Source organism: Orbicella faveolata, unplaced genomic scaffold, assembly GCF_042242905.1.
Source record: "Orbicella faveolata isolate gen_17 unplaced genomic scaffold, um_ofav_v1 contig_26, whole genome shotgun sequence".
NCBI classification, from domain to species: domain Eukaryota; kingdom Metazoa; phylum Cnidaria; class Anthozoa; order Scleractinia; family Merulinidae; genus Orbicella; species Orbicella faveolata.
The window spans coordinates 14,151,537-14,177,567 of NW_028301554.1; the positions used below are offsets into that span (position 1 = coordinate 14,151,537).

General features: G+C 40.3%; 3 protein-coding genes across 5 annotated transcripts in view; 1 reads left to right on the forward strand and 2 right to left on the reverse strand.

Moving 5' to 3' along the window:
* The window catches only part of LOC110058794 (thrombospondin type-1 domain-containing protein 4-like), a 32,234-nt gene extending 22,067 nt beyond the window's left edge, over window positions 1–10,167 (reverse strand). Inside the window, exons 1-2 of one of the 3 annotated variants that reach the window (XM_089295123.1) lie at window positions 9,686–10,167; window positions 8,414–8,604 (exon numbers count right to left, since the gene is read on the reverse strand). The gene's annotated coding sequence lies outside the window, so the exon portion shown is untranslated. Of the gene's footprint in view, window positions 1–2,530; window positions 2,880–8,413 lie in introns of those variants that run through there. The other 2 variants (XM_020765451.2, XM_020765453.2) reach the window with 2 other exon arrangements.
* A 1,995-nt stretch (window positions 10,168–12,162) lies between these two features.
* On the forward strand, window positions 12,163–18,581 carry LOC110058813 (uncharacterized). The gene is made up of 2 exons (XM_020765474.2): window positions 12,163–12,293; window positions 14,942–18,581. Exons 1-2 carry the CDS (start codon window positions 12,256–12,258, stop codon window positions 16,311–16,313), a joined length of 1,410 nt encoding a protein of 469 aa, XP_020621133.2. The 5' UTR covers window positions 12,163–12,255; the 3' UTR covers window positions 16,314–18,581.
* LOC110058803 (hemicentin-1-like) overlaps window positions 18,411–26,031 on the reverse strand; it is a 58,756-nt gene continuing 51,135 nt past the window's right edge. Inside the window, exons 61-69 of the mRNA XM_020765461.2 lie at window positions 25,616–25,936; window positions 24,366–24,689; window positions 23,421–23,759; window positions 22,471–22,791; window positions 21,479–21,835; window positions 20,754–20,782; window positions 19,844–20,020; window positions 19,579–19,726; window positions 18,411–19,026 (exon numbers count right to left, since the gene is read on the reverse strand). Of these exons, the coding sequence (XP_020621120.2) occupies window positions 18,926–19,026; window positions 19,579–19,726; window positions 19,844–20,020; window positions 20,754–20,782; window positions 21,479–21,835; window positions 22,471–22,791; window positions 23,421–23,759; window positions 24,366–24,689; window positions 25,616–25,936 (2,117 nt within the window). The 3' untranslated portion in view covers window positions 18,411–18,925. The remainder of the gene's footprint in view (window positions 19,027–19,578; window positions 19,727–19,843; window positions 20,021–20,753; window positions 20,783–21,478; window positions 21,836–22,470; window positions 22,792–23,420; window positions 23,760–24,365; window positions 24,690–25,615; window positions 25,937–26,031) is intronic.

A 26,031-nucleotide genomic window follows, 5' to 3' on the forward strand; every position in this document is an offset into this window, starting at 1 on the left:
GACTTGTCATGGTAGTAATACAGTTTTATCGTTGAAAACAGCCCTTATAAAATCTAGTCGGTATCCGTTGAAGAAATTCCCAGATCGTCAGTTTGTTAGTTAAATTGTTGATGACGTCAAACTGTAGTTGGTTGACGTGTACGTGCATTGCAAACGCTTTCCTCACCCATTTGCTGTATCAGCCCTTTCAGTATACTCTGTTAGGTTGATATATCACAATCGTGTTTGGGATACTTCTTTTACCAGTATGGAGTTCTTTGGTTTTACTATGTTAATTCAGCGTGATTAAGGAACTGGAGAAATACTTGGCGAGTCCAGTTTCCTCCCAATAGATCCCTACAGACTTTATTCAGAACGGGTAATTTCTGAGGTTTTAGCAGCGTAACTGACCCCGACCATATCTTTTTGATGACAAAAATATGAAGGAAAGCTTTTGCAACTAACTACCATATAATGGGAGGATTAAAGTTTTAATTACAGTTTCAGTCAGTCAGTTTCAGTCAGTTTTCTTATCGTGGTGAAACAAACATGTACGGTATGGGCTTCCTGTTCATCATTTCTCATCTCTACGTTCACTGGTTACGCCTTTAAAAGTTTGAGTAAGCAGTACAAGGTTAAAAAATAACATGAAAAATTTCTGTACTTCAATGCAATATCGTGGGGTGCGGTCGTAACCAATATGGTAAAGAGTTCAGGTTGGTTTCATGTTCTTAAACGCATGCGGAAGTTACTTAGACCACGAGTTCCTGTTTTGATGCTGTGTTTCGTCTGCAGACTGCAAGGAAAGCATTCACTGCAAATCACATACCAGAAAGCTCAAAAAAGTCTTGACTGATTTGGAATTTGAGGTCACAAATTAATACCGGTTCATTTGTATTTGCGTCTAGTGGTATCCAATGATGGTCATAGAACTCAGTGAAATCGGAAGAATTAGTTTATCGCTACAGTGGGACATATCACAATAGAGTAAATCAATTGGCAGTAGGAGAGACAAGAAATTTGAAAGCGGCGTCAAGTGTGGGTGAAGTTCAGTGTGCCAGCTATTCAATTGCTGATTCTTGTCAAATTATGAGCTCGCGGTTTGTGCGAAAGCCGAGGAGCATGTGGAAACTATTAATTGATACTGCGTGGGTCAAAACGTATATTCTTCGTATATCCTTTTTTTCGTGCCATAGTTAATACGCTTAAACTCTCAAACGAACGTAACTATTTAATCCTTTATAATAGTATTATAGAAAGGCCTTTCAGGTCAGTTTACTGAACCTTCTGGTACTAAACAATCACACTATGCGTACTGAGCAGGAAAACGATTGGCTTATATTGAAGGATTGCCATGAACATGTGGTACACAGATAGCAATGGAAAAGGGCGGGGGGGGGGGGGGTGCACATTAATGTTTTATGGATTTCAGCTATTTCAGCTCATTTGACCACAAAGCCCTTACTGCTCATTTCATTACCCTTCACTGACTAAAATGTTTGAGAACACAATAAATCAAACAACGGCTATTTCAATGTGTTGGAACATCCCCTGTTTTGAAATATTTTCTTGAATGCTACCCCCCGGTTGTGAAATACCTTTTGACAACTTGTGGTCACAAAGTGACATTCAGATTAATAATTTCTTCGAGTGGTATTAGCTCCAACAAAACAAAAAGATAAAAGTTCCTAACTACGAGAAAGAAGTGGCCCAGGATTCACATCTCGAAGCTGTCTAAATAAATAAATAACTTTAATATTTTTCTTATCTTGTTAGGAGAAGGAGCAGATTGCATTACTGGTGTTTGTTTGTTTTAGCTTTGGCTAATCATTTAATTAACGCACCTAATTGTGTATGCATCAATGGTACCAATGTCGAGAAAGAATTTTATCTCGAAAGCAGAAGAGATAAAATAATATTCACACATGCATTAACCCAGCTCTAAAAGTAAACATTCATCTACCAATCTTGGGGTAAATATGGCTTCATATCACGTTACACCGCCAGACGACAATATTTCAGCGTTTTAAAACAATGGGAAGGAATAAATCAAAGCAAGGAGTCGGCTTGCTAACAAGGCATTAAAATAAACTTTTAGCAGCTCCTTAGCAATGATGATCTTCGCTGGTACTTTATTGTCAATTGTTCGAAGCAATGTGTTTCGATTCAAGTTAACAAGTTGTTGCTAACAAGACAGCTAGGTGTCTTGTTCGATTGCCACAAAGGTTAAACTTCGAAATACGGTTGGTCTCCGTGGACCTGCAAAATTTCGGAAGATGTTTTCATCGGTGAATATTAAATGTTTCAGTTGGAAATTCTAATAAGCGAATTTAGGGCCCAATTGTAAGCGAATTTGCGGCCCAATTAATCAGATTTCAGAAACGGGTTATTAAAGGGATGAGCAAGTCTTACGACCGTTTACGATAGCTTTGGATAGGCCAGAATAGACATTGTTGAAGAGAAAGGGGAGAAGTTCTTAAAGAGAATTGCCAGTTCTCCAAGTGGACTGTTACGTTGGCTAGTCAGTGGCTAAATTTAAACAGAGACTTACCCACAGTTTGGCGTCTGTCTTGTTAACCGTCCAGGGTTAAAGTGGATACGTGTGACACAGGAGTATAAGGTTTGCCTCTTGATGAGCGCACAGTCAAAATATAATGACTGGATCGTGATTAGCACACGAATTCTTTGGCAGCAGTTGGAGATCTGATGTCAAGACAATTAACACATCTTTTGTGTCGGAACTTGGTCTCATTTTTCACCTTTCAAGACCACACACTCCATGGACAGTGTTCATTGAACCAGTTCGACCAACGAAAACACTTCCAAAGCATCAAACATATCAAAAATCATTCTTCCAATGACTGTGTTTCACGTAAATGCTGTATTTACCGTTGAAAGGGTAAACATGGCTAGGTAAATAGACCTTGTTTGCTCGAGCTGTTGCCCTTGCTGAGTTCTTATCTCTAAACTAACAAGACAGCAGCTTTCAGGATAACATTCCGACAGGGCTTTGAGGAGTACCTTCATTAAGCTCTTATCACTGACTCATCATAAGGCATCTCTGATAACGATCCAAGTGAGCTGTCGTGGATCAAGTGAAACTGACGGTACCGTGCGAGAATGCAAGACAGAAATTAATTCTAACGGTCTGACGCAAACTAAAAAAAGAGTATCAACCTTATGTTTTTAATTTTCTGTTAAAAATACCTGTGTCGTGTTTAAATATCCCCTCAAGTTGATTTTCCGCCTCTTTTTTTTGTAGCTGGCTCAATTGCTCCGTGTTCGATAACCTTAGTCAGAGATAAAATCGGATTTTCGGTTGTTTTAGTCTAGCGTGCATATCAAACGTCAAGTTCAGTGATTGGAAGGGGATCTCGTATTGGTCAAACGATGAACGGGGTTATAAAGTGACTGATAATATCGCCTTTGTTGAACAGTACTAACTAATTCGGTATTGTGTGATTGTAAAACAAATGAGCGTGTTGTACAAGAATAGATTATTCTAAGGTAAAGCTAATTCTCGATTTTCAACACTGGAACGCAAAGCGTTTGAAAGGTTTGTTTGATCAAGGTGCCTGCCAGTTGTGGTCTTAGTTCACCTTAAGGAATTTCTCCTCATAACTGAAAAGCATTTTTGAAAACAACATCTCAAAAAAGGTAATCTCTTAGTTAATTTAATTAAAAATTAGCACTGATCTTCAGATTAGGAAAGCGCCACAATTTGTCTTTGTCATTTTGTCAAGCCAACTTGTCATCTTTCCTTTTTGTGCCAAAAATTAAATTGTTTTTAATAAAATAAATCATTATAAATCATATGATAACAAAGAAAGTTCTAGCAATAATAAGAAAAATAGATAATGGCAAATTCCTAACTGTAGTGAAGCATGCCGCAAAACTAGTAGGCATGCGCAGTAGAAAAGCGTACCTTCCAAAAACGCAAATCTAATAAGACGCGACATTTTATTTATGAAAGTGATATCCATATCAAAAGAACATTAGTGTTTAACAGCAGCAGAACGCCCCTGTAACCTTTCCGTGTGTTCAGATGATAGCGTGTTGTTCTTATCTCTTTCTCCTTGGTCGGATCGGACTGATTGAATGCAATTTCCTGTACTGGATTCCACCAATTGTGACATCAGAATGGTCGAGAGGCGAATTAACGAGAATAACGTATTAATCAATTGGAGAGATGGAGTTAACTGATAGAGACGCTATTCGGAGTGCTCTTTGGTCTCCAATGACGAAGACGACACAGTGCGGATCTCAATCGAAACGATTTTATTTGCAGCCATGTTTTCCGCGTTTAATCCGAAATGATTTCTTCGGAACGATTTGTAGCCTTCGTGCCGGTATCCCATTTCCCTGTTGGACCTCATAACTCAGTGTGTACGCTGATGATGACACTGATACGAGTGTATAGTTCTTTCATCCAAATAAACGATAAATTCGCTGCAAATCCAAAATGCTGGTCCTCTCAACACCTCTTGTGAACTTATTAGCATAATATGATCTAACCACCAAGACAATATCTCCTTCATGATGAAATAAAGCACTGTATTCTCAAAAACTGTATTTTGCGTTTTCGTTGTTATTTTTTTAGAGAAACTGGATCTGATCAATTAGAATTAAGAATGAAAAGTAGCACGTCTAATCAAGTTTAAAGGCCATAGCCATCCAGTGGTCGATTTTGGTGGACATTGCATTTCCGACAATTCAAGAATCTTTCGACGAAACAGGAAATTCTCTGAAACTGCAAGGTGGCCTGTTATCGACCTGAAATGACTTCATTTTCAAAAGATCAAACCATATCGAAAAGTAAATCGCGTTTGGGTGGTCAAATGACATATCATGTCACTCTGAATTTTGTCTTTTTTTTATTTGTTCATTAGATTACAATTGTCTTGGCACTACCAACAAGCAGACCTTAATGTCCACTCCTGCCAATTGTACGTGTTAGCTAGCGCAAAGTTATTTGGCCTGACGAAAACTGTTACATTTTTAGCAAATCTATAATACGTATTTTTCTCGTATGCCCTTATAAGGAAGTGCACACTCAAGATTTCTCTGCACAGTGACGCGATGAGTCAATTGTTGATGCAATTTGCTTCTGCCGGTCAGAATTAATCATTGATTGTCCTTTTTATGCATTTACCGTACACGGCCCCAGAGTGAAAGGAAAAAAATACGAGTTTTGAAACTCTACATGAAACTGGATCGCTGTAAAATTCATATTATAAACGCAAATTAACCACCATCTTAGATCAAGCGGAAGACTTTTCGAGCGATAGCAATTCGGCGACTGCACTTTCAAAGTGCAAATTGTCGTCATTTTCTATTTTCCAATTGCCCATAATGCACTCTGTTTGCCCCCAAATTTTGTATAAACTATTGTTGTGAAATGCTCTTGGGAATATGCAGACCTCCCAAGAGTATTTCACAACAATAGTTTATGCAAAATTTAGAGGGTAAACAGAGTGCATTATGGACAATTGGAAAATAGAGAATGGCCATTTGTCTTCAAGGACACTTGACTGTCGAGAAAAAATAGAAACACTACTGAAAACAAGCTGAAAAAACAAATAAAAGCTGTTTGACTGGGGCTCTAACCAGCTTAATTTACTCTGTTTGTAGTGAGAAAAAATTGTTTTATCAGGCGTGTGTCATGTTCATCTGAGCTGCAAATGAGCAAACATTGATACTAAAGCCCTGGCCAAACGGAGTCGCAAGTAGACGCAAGTTCTCAACTTGCGTCTACTTGCGACTCCGTTGACTTGCGATGACTTGCGCTCACTTTGGTCGAGATCAAATTTGCACGCAAGTCGACGCAAGTTTTTCACCGTTTGGCACCCAACCCAAGTCAACGCAAGTTGAGTGACGTCCATTAACCTATTATTAGATAATGAAGTACAGGATATGTCTGCATTGAAATGGTTTTTTTTTTTTTGCGACCTGCGTGTACTTGCGAGGAAACTTGCGAGCCCGTTTGGCCACCCATCGCAAGTCTCTGCGCAAATTCAGCTTGTGACTACTTGCGACTACTTGCGAGTCCGTTTGACCAGGGCTTAAGAGGTGATTTTGACAAATACGCTTTGCAGTACTTTGCAGTATAGTACCGGATGACTTGGAAAACGAAAAATATTTTGGGATAAAAAGGAATAGGAAACAATAGCTTTTTTTTATTATCCCTGCAAGTATTCTGCATTGACAAAAAGGAAAAACTTTCTAGTGTCCAAGTTGTAAAAGGATTTGTCAGTTTGTGTTTCTCTCGCCTCGAGAAATTCTTATTCTTCTCACCGCTTCGTTTTCATCGGTCCATAAATTCAGCTATAAATGCATGCCAATTATTGCCGGGCCTTCATGATAATCCTCAATAGTCTCATTTTACTGCTATGAATGACTTATGGAAGCTATCTTCAGTGCTATACGTGTGCTGTTATGGGGGTATATGGCCTCACCTGAGGGGTTTTATATGCGTCAACCAGATATCACTGGGCTACCATATCACTGAATACCAAAGGCGTACAGTTTGGAAGGCCGTGAAAGTTATAGAAACAAGACTGAGTAATATTATCGGCGGGGATTCGAACTTGCAGTGGGAAAGAAAGAAGCAGAAGGCAAGCAGCTCGGAAAAAAGCTGGGCGTTGGGGTAATGGCTATACTAAAGACGTACTGACGGTGTTCATAGGTCTTCATAGCGGTCACTCTCTTTGTTCAATGTTGAACGAAACCAAGAACTATCCGTGCAATTTAAAGTATGCTACCACCGCTGCGGTGAAAAATCAAACTTTGACACTGATTAAAAATTTATTGCCATTTGACAATTGGGATCCTGTGCGGTCCTTAAGCCTGTTTGCTAAAAGGAGAAGAAAGAATGAAAAGCAGTGCGAATTGACGTAAACGTTTAATATTTCCATTGTTTTTCATGACCGCGAAAGCAAACGCTGCCGTGAAGCACAAAAGAGATCGGGAACGATTGCTGATCGTTGTTTAGTTTACTCTTTCGATAATTGCTCCTTGTTGATTAGACTTTCTTGGGAAGTTAATTAAGAATGTAGTAAGAGATAATAAAGCTAGCGAACAGAAGAATCATAGAAGATTAGCGCAAGGATGTGAACAGTACCTGATTTGTCTTGTGCCAGTTGATTTAGCGCCGCTACTGTTGTTAAAACATTCTGTGACAATTGGGAGCTTTGACTGAGCTTTTCTCCCGCTTTGTTCGCGCCGTTAGTTCGTTCTTTGTATCTCGCAGCTGTAGGTTGACTCTCTTGTAACAGTTATTCAAGGTTCAGTCCGGCTTAAAAACATGGTTTAATGAAAGAGAATACACACACGCTGAGAGGAACAATGCGGTTGCCATTTTTGGCCACGATACCCCGCCTGAGTTTGTTCATATGAACAATTCGTTTATTGAATCCACGAAAAACAACTGAGATCAAAGCCGCTGCCAGCATCAATGAAGGTCTTGATTCATTTGGGCGGGCTTACTCTGCAAGGTGTTTATTTCTTTTTAGTCAAAAGGTCGTTTAAAGATCGCCAAACTAGTTTTGAACTACTTCTTGAAAAAAAAAAAACGTGGCAAAAAGGTAGAACTGAAAACCCCAACTAAACTCTTGTTTGAGGTTAAAGTGAAATATAACGAAACACTGAAATGATGTGCTTTCTCCTTTGCTTCATAAGGACATTTTAAAGACCACTACAAACAAAGCACTTGTCTTAAACTATATATCACACTCGACAAAGTATGGCAAGAATGCCAAGTGAATGACCGAATAAGTCCGGCTAAGCTTAACTTAACCGCCGCCAAGTCTGAGGACACTACATTTTATCACTTTAACCCGTATATTTTAACGTTGTGAACAGCTACAATATACCTAATAAGTGAAGAACTGTCTAGAACTGGCTATAACAAGCGTCTGCCTAAAAATTACCATCATACGGTCACGTAAGAAGTACCCATATTTTTTGTAAAGTGGCAAGCCCTCTGGAGATTCGGTCATTGTAACTTATTTATGTATGCATTGCGTAGACAACAAGACTAACTAGCAGTCATGATGTTAATCAATCATTTTTATTGGGTGTGTAAAAGAGGCTGGTGAAGTTATGTAATCCTTTTATAGAATTTCAAAAGCTCTGATCCAAGACAACCGTGCCGTGCAAGAATTGAGATACGGTATCAGTCCGCCGATTTGTTAAAATTTCGTCAGTGTAGAAGTGGGCCGAAGTTCTTGACCTGCTACGTGCGTAGAATGTTAAGGAGAACTCAAGGGGACGGCAAACTGTTTACATGACTCGAAAAGTCAACCATTTTACAGACAACCAGCTTGCGAACGCAATTTGCCGATTTGATTTACTAACGTATTCAAGAAACAGTCCTGCAACAGCTACCACGCATTATGCAACACATTTTCAAAGGATTCCAATACTTAGTACTTACCCTCAAGAACGTGGTGACTTGAAACAAATGATATTCTGAAATCTTCTTACTAGTGCACTTGAAGCACGTCTGGTGCAGATCACCTCAGCGAAGTCAGAGTCAGTTTGCACTTTGTGCGGTGCCGGACAACTGTCTTCACCAAGGATGGCGTGTACGTTCTGCTACTTCTGTTGTTCCTTTCCATGCAGGCTCTGCGGCGCAAATTAACGCAATTAATTGATAAAAGCGGCTAATTTACTATGTGTGCTATCTTATTAATCTCGTAGTGAGAGTATTTTTATCGCTATGGCGACACGAGACGGTTTTTCAACTCATCCTCTTCCTTACAAACTCGACGTTTCCATCCGTCACCGACATAACAACGCAGGAACAGAATCTTCTGCAGATACTACCTTGGCAAAAACCGTCGCATTAAAGGGAAGAAGAGAAACTGACGTCCATTTTTCGTCTGTCGTAATCGGAAATAGAGTAAATAAACGTTATGGATATTGTTTATTTTCGTGTACAAACGTTGAAATAGACCCCGATATGCGGCGGTCGGCCGAAGTCGTTGTAAAATTCCCGCGCGTACAAACAGCTACAGGTGAATCGTATCGTTTGAGATCGAGTGAAGTTGTTAGGATCAAGCTCAGCACAGTAAGTTCCCTTGCTTCAGTGGTCAAGTTATAATTATTCTTAAAGTTCACGTATCTTCCTTGCAAGACTTACTATAAAGTTCGTTGTTGTTGACCAATATTTTGCTTTTCACGTGGGTGGAATTAATCAGGGATCTTTTGACGCAGCATAGTTTCCTTTGACTTTAAAGTGTGCCGCTTCAATGTTATATCGTAATGCTACAATGATAAGCGTGTAAGTCTGTTAACACACTAGTCATTTCGCTCTTGAACCGCTGGATTAACAAGGAGCTGTCATGCAGACACCGACAACGTAGCGGTCCCTTTACGTAAGACAAATTTGCCTACAATAAATGCTTAGCACGTTCACCTGGTGTGATCGTCCGAGTTAAGGCCTTGTCTCGAGCAAGCGATTGCTGTCGGTGACCACCGACGTTGTTTTGCGGCTCGTAAACCAGAAAGTAGACTCACATTTGAAGCGGGGCTTGTGCGCTTGCGGGAAGCAGCGGTGAAGAGCTTGAGGTTACTCGCTGTAGTGCTAAAGACTCCAAAGATGGCGACTGCCACTCAGGCAACAGTCTCTGCTCGCGTTAAATGTCCAAACGATCACACCAGTCGAACTGAATTCATTACTCCTAACTCTAAAGCATTTTCCCACCTTCTTTATGTACGCACATTTCACAGCAAACTTCACAAGCCACCCTGAGTACACCGATGCAAAATCTTACGTTGTTGACACGAGTAGCCGCTTTAAAACCCGTCATTATGAATAAAGTCTTTGCTTTGAATTAATTCCAGTGAGTGTTGTGAAAAGAAAACTAAACAACCTTATCAAATAGTACGATTGTATTGCTTCAACTCTCTGATTCCCAAGAGGGAACTGAGCATATATTAAATGTTTCCCTCTTGATATCAAAATATGTTGATGTCCTGCACAAGAGAATAAACCAAATCATCAACATAATCAACAGGATATCATTTCCTTGATCTACCACAAAATTCTCAAAACTAAAATTGAACTAAAAGCAAGTGGATCACTAAAGAGATTTAAAATCTTGAGCCTGCGTAAAAATGAAAATGGTTGTTTTCAATACAACGTAAAATATTAAACTCAAGAGCACTTGTTGCCTAGTCATGCTTACATCATTTGTTATTGTTTGGCAATCTTGAGTTACTTCGAAAACTCCTCCCATCACTTTTGTAACATTAGTGAATATTGGAACTCTGAACTAATGGCTGCATCAGCTCACTTAAGAGTTTCATTTAAGTTTAAAGTTTGGAAGCAGGGAGTTTTAAGTACTTACTTTGTTATAATAAAAAAGCCACTTGTTATTAACCTGTTTAATGTAAGGCAAAGCATGTATTCGGTTTATTATATTAACACCAATGAAATACCACGTGAGCTTTCGCATGAAAACATGATATTTTCACACGAGAAAATAACATGTTATTTTCACATACGAAAAGATCGCGTTGCTACGGTAACATAATAAAATAATCAAGCCTTTCGCAGCGAAAGTTAAATGATTCGTTATTTCATTGGTGTTTATATAAATGGAACATTACACAGCCGCTTGGAGATGCGAAATTTCCGAGTCTTCTCGTGTTAAAAAATATCACTCGTGAAATATTTTTCAACACTCGAAGATAAATTTCGTATCTCCAAGCGGCCATCTAATATCCTCTATATACACCATACGAATATAACAGCAACGCTGATGTGGTCCTGTCTAAAAATTAAAAAAAAAACATCTCAACGGACTATTTAATAGGTCTCTACAAAGAAGAGAACTATTGGTTAAAGAAATAATGCGATAAAATATAAAACTATAAAACAATAAAGAGATTTAAAAACTGTTCCTTTAAAAAACTGAAAAAGACATCTTTCAGATCTTCGGTTTAATTTTTTTTCCAATCACTTACGTTGAGAAGTGTCGAAATCGTTGTTTTGAACTGATTAAAACAACTAAAAAATCGTTAGAACTAGGAACTCATAACCGCCCAAAAATATAACGGTTTAGAATGAGAACCAAGAGTCAACGTTCACACGTTTTACCTTGTATTTCTTTTGTGGATAACATTTACAATGCCAACTTGCCAGCGAGTGTCCCCCTGTCGCTCGCACTCGTCAATTTCTCTTCCCAGATTCCACTCAACGCAAAGCTCAGAGTGGACGCGCGCCACTGCGCGTGCTGATGTGTTTGTGATTTGAGGCTACAGCAGAGGTACGATACATAGATATGCTCTTGATAGAGCAGAGACTCAACAGCATACTAAGGTGGTTTATTCGTATATGGGTTATTGACCAAGCGTGAGGTCAAGATGACTGGCAGTATTGGCCAAGTTCTTTTTTTTTTGCGTGTTCATGGACCATGGAGTCGCAAAAATTTAAAGAACGGGGCCAATATCCAGCCATCTTGACCGAACAAGCTTGATCAATAAAGGATATATTATATGGCTTTCGGGGAAATGTTTCTTGCGGGACACGGCGGGTAGTCCCAGGCGGGTAACTGATAGTGCGACTGATAGTGCCATCTTGCTCGCTAGCGTAGCCAATCACAGCACAGGATTCGGTTCATCTTGCCCACTCACGGAGTAAGCCGTATAGTAAAAGTTGTTATCACTGCGGTTCCCAACACTAGAATGACGAAAGCTTAATTAATTAAAGTTCTTTTTTTATACCGAGCAGTCTTGGGTAAACTTAGCGCTTGCAGTGTAGCAAGCAGGCTAGCGAGAAAGGGATGACCCACGAAAATAACAGCAAAATCAAGAACACTATAATCCTTTTCCCACACTCAGAGGTGATAGAACTGTATGGTTTCATGCTTGCCGAAAGAGCAAAGCGAAACGTTTACACGCGCGTGATGGGCGCGAGAATTACGCGACTCGCGCTGGCTACGAGTGTTGCCGGAACCAGGGGGCTGAGACAAAACTGGAAGATTTTACTTGCAGTTACATCGAACTTCATCGAACTTCATCGTAGTTTTTTCTTCTTTCCTGTTGAAGTTGAAGTAACATTATCAGTTATATCCTTTATTAATTTTCATGCACCTGCGAAGCTTGCAATAAGTAAATGACATGTTCAATTGTTCAGCCGGTGTGACAATTCTCATGAGTATTGAATCAGTCTGTAGTCAGTTGTCATAGCAACAAGGCGACTAGGTTTGTGAATCACAAATCAAACTTTATGTGCTCTTCACTTTGGAGGAAAGCTACGGAGCGGTGAAGATGTCGAAGAAGTGTATTTGCCAGATCTGTTCTTGCGGGTAAGTTTTATTAGCTATCTTTGATTGATACAATTTTCGGCTAAGCGAACCCAATCGTCTTGTCTAATTTCTCAAATTCCAGTGCTTAATCGATCGCTATATGCTACCGTGTTGAGTAAACAATCAATAGGAGAAGTAGTTTCGTTCTAGCATTCGCTAGGAGGCGTTCTTTATTGTAATACTACCAGAAATTGTTTTGTAATCTATCCGTCCTTTATTCGATAATAAGAGATTCGAAACCCATTCATGGAATCTAATGTTCTTCAGCTGTGGCAGATGTTAGTTCAAGGGAACCATTATAAATTTGTTTTCTTCGAAAACCACTTCATAAGTCCCTGATCGCGCTTCACAAATAACACAAGAAGAACTCGATACAATAAATATTCCATATTTTCTACAATTTGATTTATTATCGAACGTGTTTATGTCATAAGCTTTATTGCCGCAAATTTGCTTCGATTGTGTTGGGATTCTAATTAGAACTTGTATTCGATTTCGCAAGTGTCGAAGATGGCATGTTGCTATTGTGCTAGCTTGTGTTTATTGAACGTTCACGGATCGGATCATATCAAATATTTTTCCGTTTCGAGGCTTGCATGATAAAAATGAGCATTGTATTCGTAATTCGTGTGTTAAGTTACAAGTAAATTCGATACAACAGCGAGGCACAAAGAACACATTCATCAGACAGGTACATGAATAAATGCTCGATCGATAGGAAGTAAAATACTTTATTATGTAAATTTGAAGTCGACGTGCAGTCTTTTAACTTTTAGCAATGTCACTTGAAATATTCAGGCATTTTAGAGTAATAATTTTTCAGCATGTGAAAGTGATGTTAGGATGTTGTACTGGTTAGAGAAAATTATCTCAAATTTTAGCAAACAAGAAGTTGACATAATAATTATTCATTTGTATCCGATTACCAGACACGTCATACTGAAACTTGCTCAATTCATTACAGGAAATGGAGAACTTTCATGATCAGTTGTTTGAAATAATGATTTAAACCAGCGGGATACTTACAGTTGTGAATAATGCTCTTTGCTTTTTTACCACAAATGGAAAGAGAGTATTAGGATATTTTAAAAACATGAGTATGTTTAACCCGGGAGGGGGGAGGGGTACTCTACAAATTCTTCTAGGGTCAAAGCCCTAACCCTTTTGTATACCATTTTGACGTAAAAAGTACCTCTTTTGTATATCTTAACTGAAAAAGGCGTTCCTTGCATATACTTTCATAATTGTCAAAAAGGAAGCATTTTTGTCATTTTCATGTAGTACTTAATAAATTAAATGATACAGCCATAAGGTTCATCTGTTCAAATTTAAATTAAAAGCCTTTTTAAATATAAACAAAACAACAGATTTCCCTACCCTTTCATTGACTAATAACTGTAGTCAGTTCAAGGAAACAAGATATTAATCCTCCTTGTATTAACTCCTTATTTAAGTTTTAAATTCACTTTTGGGAATTTGGCTGTATATCATGACAAATTATACACCATACATTGTACTTCATTTCTGTTTATTTTTGTACACTGTCACCTGTCTGCCTCACTATGCTTTACACAGTGAGACAGAAATAGACATTGATTGGTGTAGTATGGTGGCTGAGATAATAGACATTACAATAAAGGAGAACTTTATTTTAATTCATTTTGTTGATGATCATTATGTGCTTCCACTCGTGAAAATCCTTTCATTACAAGCCCAAAGTGCATTCATGTAAGAGAGCATCACATGTTCAGTAGCTAAATGTAAATCTCAAGGTGTTCAGCCTATGTAGCCATCCTGGGGGAGGGGGGGGAGGGGCGGGGGTAGGGGGAATCCCATATTAAAATGACTGGGGTGCTTGTCGTACCTTTTAGGGGTTAAAAACATGATTTTGGTACCTGTTAGGGTGTTCAGCCCCAAAAGGTCCACAGCGGGAGCTTTTGTGGTACACTTTAGGTTATCGAGCCAAAAAAATATGACAGGAGATAATGTGTTGTTTTAGAACTGGTACCTCTTAGGTGTGAAAACAATTTCAAGCTACGCCACAACACAGGATCTTGGTACCTCTTAGGGTTCTTTTCAAAATTTCTGACAAGCACCTTGTCCTTTTAAGATGGGAACCCCACCCCCCTCCCCCTAGGGTAGCCATACCTACCCCCAAGGAAAACAACAGTATAGGGGCAGGGTATGGCTAAGCTGTGGGTGCAGGTGATATATACAGTTATGTTTTATCAACTCATCCCAAAATGGTTTTCTGCGTTTTCTCGTGCTTTTCTTATGAGTCGCCCTCAGTAACCTTTTTCCTCCCCTAGAAGTTCCACCCCCCACAGATATCCCAACCGAAAAAAAATGGAAAGGATTACAATTGAACCCCTATTAAGTGGTCACCTATTAAACGGCCACTCCCATTAGTCGGCCAGTAATCAAAGTCCCGATGAGGTTTTTTCTATTGTTTTTACCTCTATTAAGCGGCCAGCCCCTTTGAAGCGGCCACCCCCTTTGAAGCGGCCACTAACCATTTTCTCAAGGGTTTGGGCCGTTCAATAGGGGTTGAACTGTATTGTCGTAATCGTCTGTTACTGCCATATTGGTTTATTAGAGATAAGAACTGAAAATCTTGCGGGATGATGAAAATGCATTTTAATTTACAGACGTCATCGATGTCCACACGAGGGTGCCAGTCCAAACCGAATTATCAACAAATCCAATCAAGATCGTTGTCACGTGAACTCAGAGTACAAGACAAGTTATCAGCCAGGGCAGCGTAACAGGGGACCGTTTCGCCGTCCAGCTGATCTACTTATCAGTAAAGGGGACATTGACAAAGACACCACGCATAAGGTAGACTTTGTACCTTTTGAGGTTAGACCTCCTAAGCAGAAAGAGCCCGAGAAATACGTCCCAAATCCAAACCCATTTGAAACTGTGTCGGAGCACCGAGACCATTACCGTGGAGTGCGCACCATTCCTGCTAAAATCCCGCCATACCTCCGTGGAGAAACCATGCGAGCTCCCTCAGCTAAGGTTGTCTACAAATCCATCTCGCATGACGACTATAAAGGCTGGACTCCGCAGGTCCAGCGTGTGCAACGCAGCAACTCTTACGCGCCTCCCACCGATCGTTTTAAAGAAACGTCCATCCACCGACAGGATTTTCAGAGGTTTAACCAGCCACCACGCCCCACCGGGCGCCAGCCAGACAAGATAAGATACGAGGGTCCCGTTTCGTCTGTCACACACTACAGGACGGACTTCACAAACAAAGAGATACCACAGCGGTACGAGCGCAAGAGAGAGGAACGCGTGCCCCCAGAAGAACCTTTTAACAGCAACTCGGTTTTCAAGGAAGACTTCGTGGACTTCCGTGGCGCGCCTAAAGCTCCAATGTTCAACCCTGTCAGTGATTTGTTTAAGAGTTCTGATCCCATGCAACAGCAGACCACAAAAAATGAAGATTTCAAGAGCTGGGAATTGTCACCACGTAAGCAAAAAGAACCGGAGAAGTACAAAACACCCGATGGGGCAATGGACTGTCAGACAACACATATGGACTACGCCCATTTTGGAAAGAAAGCCGTCCCAGCCAGGACCGCTAGACCGCGAACTAAGCTGCGATTTGGACGAGAAGACGCCCTGGATGACAAGACCAACTACGGCCTCAGTTTTAAATGGTTCTACGAACCTGTAGTGCATTCAAAGGGCCCAGGAATCAAAAATGAAATTTTCCCACCAATTCAGGAAAAGAGCCCGGAGAAGTCGGAATTCCTGGATAAGTACAAAAGATTTAATGTTGTCCCTCCCAAGATGTTCCGTGACCGGAGCTCCCTGTTCAAGACCTCCGAGACACTCGCCAAGGATACAGTGTATGATGACGACTATGTGTGGCCCCGAGTCAGTTGTCCTTATGATGCGCTCGTGAAGGGCAAAGGAACATTTGTGTTTGATCACGAGACCGAAACAGGGCATAAAGTGTTTGAGACTATTTCTGAAAATGTGCGTAGCATGGATATAGCAGCTGCGTAACTAAGGGTTTATTTTGAATGAGTCAAATTTGAAATTTAGGGGGTGATTTGCTCAAGATATAATTTGTATTTATAACAATTTTAAACTCGTGTACAATGAAGAGTTCGCGGGACAATGCACAAACAAATGGGAATTTTCTCTATTTAGTATCATTAAGTGCTTCCTTTGCTGCACTTGATATTTTCATATTAGGAAACAGAGGAAAAGTGTTATGTGTACATTCAGTCATTACTTTTGTAGTCTGCAATATCGGCCAAAATCTTCAATATGCGCGTATTAGGTTTGCTTTTCTGCGACAGAAGGCCGATTAACAGAATTTCCGATCAAAAAAATAGCGCGAAAACTACGCAAATGTAAATGTTTTATTGCGTAGCCGCTGCTTAAGTGCAACGTTTTGAGTTCGCTTGCAACAAAAGTCACTAATCTACGGAACGCTTGCAGAACTGATTTTATTTAGGATTCACGAAAGATAGGTGACCACTATTTAAGTATTTAGAATGCGATAACCAGTTTTTAGATGTGATATCCAGTTGTAAGAAACTTGTAAGACATACAGAATATACAATCAAAACTAGTAGGACGCTCGAAAGGAGTTGTCAGATTGATCTTTTGCGATGAAATTCAAATAGATGGCAGTTTTCTAAATTCTTAATGTTAACTGGTTCGTTGTTTGTCATTTGAATTTGAGAACCGTTTTGTAAAATGAAAAATATTTTGATAATTATCGTACCACCGCAAGGTATAACAGGGGTTTGAAGGCAGCGTGGCCGAGTGGTTTAGGGCGTTGGTGTTGTAATCCGAAGGTCCCAGGTTCAAGGCGTCCACCCTGCCACTAGTGGGATTTGTTTCTCGGTAGTCTCGAGTTCAAATCCTCGGTCACGCTTTGTAAATAGCCAACTGGTCTGCCTCCTGCCAGTTGGGATTTTTAACTATGTTACGTTTATTTGAAATATTTGTTTCCTTTGTTTCAGTGGCATGCCTGTAAACTAGCAAGGCTTAGTGCTTGTATAGCTAAGTGCATGACCACTATAAATAAGATTTACTCCTTTAACAGTAAGGACACTCTGTGATATTCATCCTAAAGATGGTACATATCTTTGACGGTCAATCCTGGACATATTTGTACAAAGGGGGAGAGGGCTTTTCGGGTCCCACTTTTCAGGGGTTTCTCCCCTCGATCCGCCATTGGCTATGAATCAAGATTAGGGTTTTACACATCATGCAGGCATTATTTTGAGCATAATAGTGAGGCAAAAGAATCGACAATCATGTCGGAATAATAGTGACAAAAACTGGCTGACGGTTGGGGCTTCCGCGGGCCAAGCGAAATCTCGGCACCAGTCCCTTGACTATGCAGTACACACAGCACATGTCTAAAGATTTTGCTAATTGAATTAGGGTGAGGTTTTTCATTACTAGCATTAACAAATTGACATCAGTTTTTCATGTGTCTGTCCTGTTATTGATCATGAATCTACTTTGACAATGTTATGATGAAATTCATTGTCAGTAACAGGACAGACACATTAAAAACTGACATCAATTTGTTTTTTAAGATAACGAATTGTCCGCTCTCGCTCGTTGACGCATCGCATAAATTATAAATTCATGTGTCTGTCCGCTTATTGGCAATAAAAATTAGCCAATGAGCGCGCGAGAATTCCTGCAGTTATCTTAAAAAACTCATTCTCTACTTACACAAATCCCATAATACACCTCTTCTTCCCCAAAACAATTTGCATAGGCATTGTTTTAGATTTCTCTTGGGACATCTTCATGTCCCAGGAGAAAATGCAAACAATGATTATGCAAAATTTTGGGGGTAAAAGAGGTGTATTATGAGTGTGGGATTTGTGCAAGTAGAGAATTTCACAGTAACAACCTAGAGTAATGAAGAATTACACTGAGGCGTCGTTCAAGCTATGTCAGCATAATGGAGCATAACCATGATGCCTTTCCAGCGTGATGGTGAGATTTTTTCGAGCATTAGCATAAAAGTAAAAAATTTGAGCATAACGCGAAAACCCTAATCAAGGTCGAGGATTTCAATGCTAACCACGAATGGATACGTGTAGAAACAAGTTCAAGACAGACCACTACCAGCCAAGAGTTTTATTTTCAAGTATCTCAGATAATAGATAAAATTTGATATCGCCATGCATTACCCATTACTTTAAAGCTGACGAACATCAGCAAATAACATATTCATTAATATTTATAATTGGAGAGGTCGTTTTTGTTACATAAAATAAAGTGAAGTGCCACTTATTTCGTTGCAATATTTAACTGTTCTTTTTACGTTGATGATCAAGTTTTCTTCTCTTTTTTTAGCCAAAAATCTACGTTTGTTGGCGGCATGTCTTACGAACGCAAACGGATGGTTTCAATTTTGTTCTTCAAATTGAGAAAATGAAATCTGAGGGGCAGGGAAACCTTATTTCCTTCTATCTCAAATTTCTTCTCCGCCCTTGAAGTTTTGTGTCCACACTACAGCTACCAATGTCGCGACGTAGAGTCGGCAAACAATTGAGAAATTGCTTGAAAAGTTTTCGTTCAATAAATAGAATGTTCATTTGTGCAAATTTTTCTATAGGTAATATTATTTTTTACTATTATGCTGTGTGGCACGTGTTGCAACACCAGCGGGAGTAGACGGCGCACATTCCAATTTTCTTGACCTTGCCGCAGTATTTGACTCTGTCTACGCAGTTAGCTGGAGAGAGAAAAGAAAGAATGTTGCAATAATGTTACAAGAGCAAAGCAGTTGATGTTAATTTTAGTTTACTTGCATGCACTGGCTGCAAATTTAGCCTCTGCGATACGTTCAGTTGGTTGGGGTACAGCGCGAAAAAGCAACGAGCGAAAAAAGGAGAAAGGTGCTTGGTGCTGTTTTCTTTCGTCGTTTATCACGCTGCTGCCCAACTAACTGAACACCTGGAACAGGCCTCTGCAATGGCTATGCCTCATGCATAGGCTTCAGCATGAGCGTTCTACGTTAGCCCGCGTTACGATCGTTTCGTTGGTAAGAGCCTGAGATTTGCCTAACAGCTTGAGTCGCCACATGGAACAAAGCGTTTTCTTCCCTGTCCGACCTCTTCCCCCACCCCCTTGCGCCCAATTCCTGCACCTTTCGCGCCTTCGCAAAGGAAACGACTTCAACGCAGGCAACCTCTACACAAACTTTTAATTCGGTAAGGAAATCTTGCTCTTTTTGCCCTAGTAGATATGATAACCTCACAAGTCGGTTAATGCGGGAGATACTAACCTCTAGTGCATGATTTTCTGTTACAAGGTTCCTGCAAGGCCGGTTTTTCCTGCCATCCACACTGACCCTTCGCTGGTTTTAAGCTTTTTGCAAATACGCATTTCACGTTGCGCAGTTTAATTCCATGTAAGCCACAGGATCGAGAACACTGACGAAGAGACATTATCAAGAAATCAGTAATCACGACTTTCAAAATAAAATCGTAAATAATTCAATGATGGTTTGAATGTTTATTCGCTTGATTGAGATCGGGATGGGTACTTACCGCTGACCAAACAGACGCCGACCAAATTACATGACAGTCTCTGTGAATACACCGCTGGCGTTTGATTGGTTTAGGTTTGTGAATACAATGCAAGTCACTAACAACGGCACCACCCGGACCAATACAGCTGATATGTCTCTCCTGCCATCCACGGAGGTGCGTCACGCAGTTCTCACACTAAGTTCAAAATAGATGGACCATAATACAATCAGATTGAGAGACTACGAAAGATAACGAGTGATTCTGAAACTGTTTTATTCATGCTATGGTGTCAAATTGTGATATATGAATGTACATGTTGAACTAATGATTTTAAGAGAAGCTTGAGTTACATTCTAAAACTTTTTCTCTTGTGAAGACACTACCTCCTATTTTTTAAATCCAAGGTTAGACATCTGTTAATCGAAAACATATTCCAACCGGCAAGTTGTCCAACAAGTTAAAATTAAAATAATTGAAATAAACTACGGACAAACACCATTACTGGTGAATAAAACCAAACAAAAAGCATCGTTCTAGTTCATCATGCGTCCATTGGAGGGTAGATATTGTGCGTACCAGGGACCTGACCTAGGGCGTCATTAAACTGTTATAGACTATGGCTCTCGACCAGTGAAGGCGCGATAAATTTGACAGTCACGAGTGAATTGTTTGACGTAAGTTTACATAAAACGGTTGGTAAAGAAAACTGACAACTTCCTGGGTTTAAAAGTCTCCAAAAATTGAAACAAATAAACAACCGTACTTTTTAGTATTTGTTAACATTTCATGGAACTTTATCCTTTTCTTAAGCGGGCAACTTTTGCGTCTTCGTACGAGGCTTCTCAGATTATTATTATTAGCCGTTTTTCCAACTTAGTATTATTATTCAGTGATCGCCTTAATTATTAAAGAAAGTTTCAAAACTTGCCTTGCTCCAATCCGTTACTTTCCAATAACCTAGAAAACAAATTACGAGGGGTCAAAGTCACGCAACACTAATTACTCACATAATAGTAAATTTCAGGCTGAAATCGGAAAAAGAAAGCAAAATATCAGCACAACGAAATAAGTGCAAAAGAAAAAATCAAAGAACGCTGGACTTTCACTGAGTGACGAGCGCAGTGGTTAGGCCCACAAACGGCTTGATCTCAAATTGTCAGCTGTCAGAGTGCATATCCTCCTAAAGAGCGTTAATTTACATTACTAAATTCACGAACTGCGAACGATTACCGTTTGTTTGGGTGTCACACTTAAAACCAGCATTTAAGTCATACCATTGCAGTTTCATTTTCTCAAGTTGCGTTATTTTTGTCACAAGATTAACCAATGAACGGAGAAGGTATGAAGGCCTCAATTCTGAGTGCGATACAACAGTCTCTTCATCACCATCACCGTGATCAACATGTTTTGTTTGCCACACCATAAACATATACAATAACAAACAAAAAGGCGGCGAGGAGACCTCCAAAAAACCATCAGGCTTACAGTGGAAGCCACCACAGTTGTTAGTACAGGGTGAATTTTAATTTGTGTACACGGCACAAACAAAAAAAAACATCCTTGCTTTAAAACATTCTTGTTTTAAAAGAGAGGTACACGACCATATAAGCGCAGCGTCGTCGCAAGCGTCAAGATTTCAAACCTCCTACTCACCCTTGGCCTGATCTTTAACAGTGAGCTGCACAATTCCTTGATCTTCTCCAACGACGTTGGTAGCAACACACTTGTACTGGCCTGACTCCTTGACCAGAACATGTCGCACTAACAGCACTCCGTTTGGTAGTAACAAATGCCTGGTGTCATTCTTGATCACCACCCTGTTTCTACTCCAAGTAACACGAGGTTTAGGCTTTCCACTCACAGTGCATATCAATATTAGATTGTAACCTTCTTCTACAGTGAGGGAGGATATCGTCCTTCGTTTTACTTCCATCTGAGCCATTGCATAGCCTTCAATTCGTTTTTCATCGTAGAGATGTCTAAAATGGCGCTCAAGGATTTCAGGAGGTACTAAAAGGAAATGGAAAATGTTGAGGATAATACTACCACGCTTGTTAAATCTATGAATAACTACTTGTTAACCGCGAGTGAGGTTCTTTACGGAGAAATCTCTAACCGAGACCATGACGTATTGACCAAATGATAGCGAGGGCAATACGGCAAGGTTGAGTTTTGAGATTTTCTCGTAAAGGCCGAACTGTCGAGGTTAATAAGTAGTTTGCTCTGACTTTGCAGGCCCGTAATGGGCTCGTGGGCATTACGGGAGAATAATGCCCTACAGTTAGCCAATCAGAGCGCGCGTTATATCGGCTACAAACACAAGTCATATAATAATCCAATTTAATGACTGGTAACAAGGCTTTTTTAGGATAGCAAGGCACTGATTTATTGCTTGGGACCCTAGCATTTCAAATATCGTTCACGAGAAAGGAGGGACGTGTGAGAGTGATAGTAAAGCCAATTGCGAATGAGGAAGGTTAGGTTGGATATGAGTTACATTTTAAAACACATGCAAGCTTGATTTGTAAGCCAATGAAGCCAATGACTAAATGACGATAAATTTCCAGGCGAGTCAACTAATTTAGTCAGACATTATTGCGACCAAAGTAGAAGAACTCAGCTTGGCATAGCCTACAGCTTATTACCTAAAATGCTGACACTTGTCGTCCTATTCAGTGTTCCAAAAGAATTGTTTGCGATACAAGTGTAGTTTCCTTCATCCTCTAAATCTGCGTTTGGAACTTCCAATGTGCCGTCATTTAGGATAGTATAACGTCTCTGTCGGCCTGTGGTAGCTACAATCCACTTGATTGTAGGTTTAGGGTTACCCACGACAGCACACTTAATGTTCAAATTTGCTCCCTTCACCACTGTAGCTACTGCACCACTTGATTTCCTCGAGTCTCGAGCTTGGTCGCCAAATCGAGATTTGACTCCTCGCCAATAAGTTGGAATCTCTGGAGGAGCTACAATCACGTAAAGAAGGAAATATATGATCAGTTGAATGTATAAATAATCTCTTATACGTATTGATTAGTGAACAAATGAATCGCTAGAAGAGAAAACAAATACGAATCTTAAAGCATTATAATCAATCATTTCGTCAGACGGTCGGTTTGTCGATCGGTCGATCGATCAATCAATCAATCAATCAATCAGTGAGTCAGTGAGTCAGTGAGTCAATGAGTCAGTCAGTCAGTCAGTCAGTCAGTCAGTCAGTCAGTCAGTCAGTCGGTGAGTCAGTCAGTGAGTCAGTCAGTGGGTCAGTCAGTGAGTCAGTCAGTGAGTCAGTGAGTCAGTCAGTGAGTCAGTGAGTCAGTCAGTCAGTCAGTCAGGCAGTCAGTCAACTGATTCATTCATTCGGTCAGCCAATCTGCCGTTTGGGTAATTTTTTCATCCGGCCCGTTGTTATTATTGTCGATTCGTTTCTTCGTATGTTCCTTCCTTCACTTATGGAATAACATGCGAGTTGCGAACATAACTAAATTATAATAACGAGAAACGGCAAGAAAGTCTGTATGTCTCTGGGAAGACATAAAACACCGAAAGCCTTTTACGCAATACAAACAGTAGGTTCGAAATTGTATTTTCTTACTTCCAATATTCAGATGTGTTGTTCCTTCATCTTGGCCTGCGATATTTGTAGCAACACAAGTGTAGTACGCAGCATCAACCACTAAAGTATGAGCTATCTGGAGTGAATAATCTTTCATTATTTTCGTGTTTTCATTGGGCACCAGTAAAGATTTCTCCTTGCTATTTTCTCCTCTTCTGTACCAAGTTATATTTGGTGACGGAACGCCCGTTGCTATGCACTTTATTCTGACAGCAACTCCTCTTGGGATGGTAACCACGGCCCCGGTTGTTATGGAAACAAGATCTCGTATGTCTGTTATCTCAAATGAGCCTATAACATTGCTGATCAACGGAGGCACTGCAAAGAAGACAGAATGTTTGAGTGACATCTGTATAACTTCCTTTCCTTCTTACTGTTGGAGAGGAAGCATTACACGACAGATAACTAACAAAATCTCTCCACGGGATTGATTCAAATACATCTGTTGTCCTATAACAGCATTTTTGCAGAAGAAAGTCTGAATTATCAACCAAATACTTGACAATCATTTAGTTCACGCCATTTTGGATTTCAATGCCTACATTAAGGCCTTGACGACTAGCTACACGAGAGACAGTGAGTTTTGTTCCCGGGTCAAGAGTCAAGAAATTTGTGACATACGTAATATATCAATATTTCCCTTGTAGAGTACGAGCCTTCCCCACCACCTTAAAACCATGTTGCTACGTCCCTTTTCTTTTGGCCCGAACAAAAGATCGGTCGTTCATTTCTTACATACGCCGAAACTGTTAATACGACTAGATCGTGGGTAGACTAATTGGGTACAGCAAATGCGATGATAAGATAACTACAGGCTAGCTGAGACGCAGAGCTCTTTTCTAACTTGCTAGACAAAGTAAAAACTAACAAAAACTGTTTTTAACAGATATCTTCTTTAACTGTGGTATTTTGTGGCCACAGTACCTGTGATATCGAGGGTCAGTGACTGAACATCACGGCCAAAGCGGTTCGACGCCGTGCACTCGTAACGCCCCGCGTCGTCAAGCCGAACTTCTCTGATTATCAAAGCTGTGTCATTCACTTGGAACCTTGCCCCCGCCACTATAAACCGCCGATCATGTCTCCACGTGACGATAGGTTGAGGGGAGCCCTTATTAGGGCACGTGATGACGACGGTTGCGTTGACTATAGTGGTCACGTTGGCGCCTATGGGTACAACAACAGGCTTACTGCTGTCCACGTCTGTTATATTTATCTTGCGCGATAAAATGACTGGTCTTCCAGGCCCTGTAGGTAAATATGGAGAGACAATCAGCATTAGAAATTCGGGCTAAGGGACCCGCTTTCCATATCATCAACATTTCTTACACCGCTGGTGGCATATAAGGCCTTGCGTCAACTCTTTCCACTTTGCACGGCGAAAGAAAACCTGCCTACCTGGTGCTTAACTCCGGTTTCTGTGGTATATAATAACTAAGAGTATCTTAATTTCCCCTGTTTAAGATGCTGGGTCATAGTTGGTGACCTTAAAGCATTCTGTCAAGTTGAATCTTGGAGTTGCCAGTACTCGTTTGTACAACTGTCTGAGCCAAGACGAGAAGACCGAGAGAGTAAAGTGTCTTAAAAACACACAAGGTGCACAAGCTACAGTCGACTCCCGATAACTCGAACCCTCGCTAAGTCGAAGCAATTTTCGTTTCCCTTCAGGCCATTTTCCATATTATTTTACCCTCGATAACTCGAACCATTTTGTCAAGACTTGACAACTCAAAACAGTCAGTACTGTAGTCCAAAACATTGAAACTGTTTCTCGAAGAAATAAATCACATGAACTCTGTAGCAATAGACCGACTTTGTTCTCTTTGAAACCTGCAAAATTCGCAGAACCTGGACCTCTCCTGCTGCTTTGCTTTGCTTTCTTTGTTTCCCATTACGTGTATACGTTCTGATTTATACAGTAATTTAGAAATGTATTGTCCCATTTTCACTCGACTTCTCTATAGTTAAATTTGATTAAGTAATACATTGTGTGAATAGAAATACATTATACACTGTTTTTGTTTCCTCATTTTCCGGTTGTTTGTTCTCAAGTCCCCTTAACTCGATCCGTCTTCAATTTCTCTTGAAGGTTCCAGTTATCGGGAGTTGACTGTATAAATAAATTGCGTCTACAGGTTTACCGGTTGAAATTAATTCTTGAAAACATGACGCACCTTTCACGACAAGTTCAGTAGTGGCAGCATCTTGCCCCGCTAGGTTAGCAGCCGTACACGTGTATTCATTTGCGTCCGCGTACTGAACATCACGGATTGTCAGCGTTTGTTCACCGATCTCGTGATTGTCGTCATTTGGTAAAGCCTCAATTCCACGTGTCCATGTCAGCTTAGGTGGAGGGAAACCGCTGGAATTACATACCAAGGTTACTGACGAACCATTAATGATCTCCACTCTGCTGCCTACTGCGACTGTCAAAAGGCTCTCTTTTCCCCAAGACACCTCGTCCTCTGACCGCTCTATGGAGGGCTTGCTAGCCACTAAAAGAAAGTATGTATTGTAGTTTCAATTACCTGCACAGAACGAAACACTCCTACGAGAGTACAAGCCGATCTCAGCTGAGGTATATCTGGGC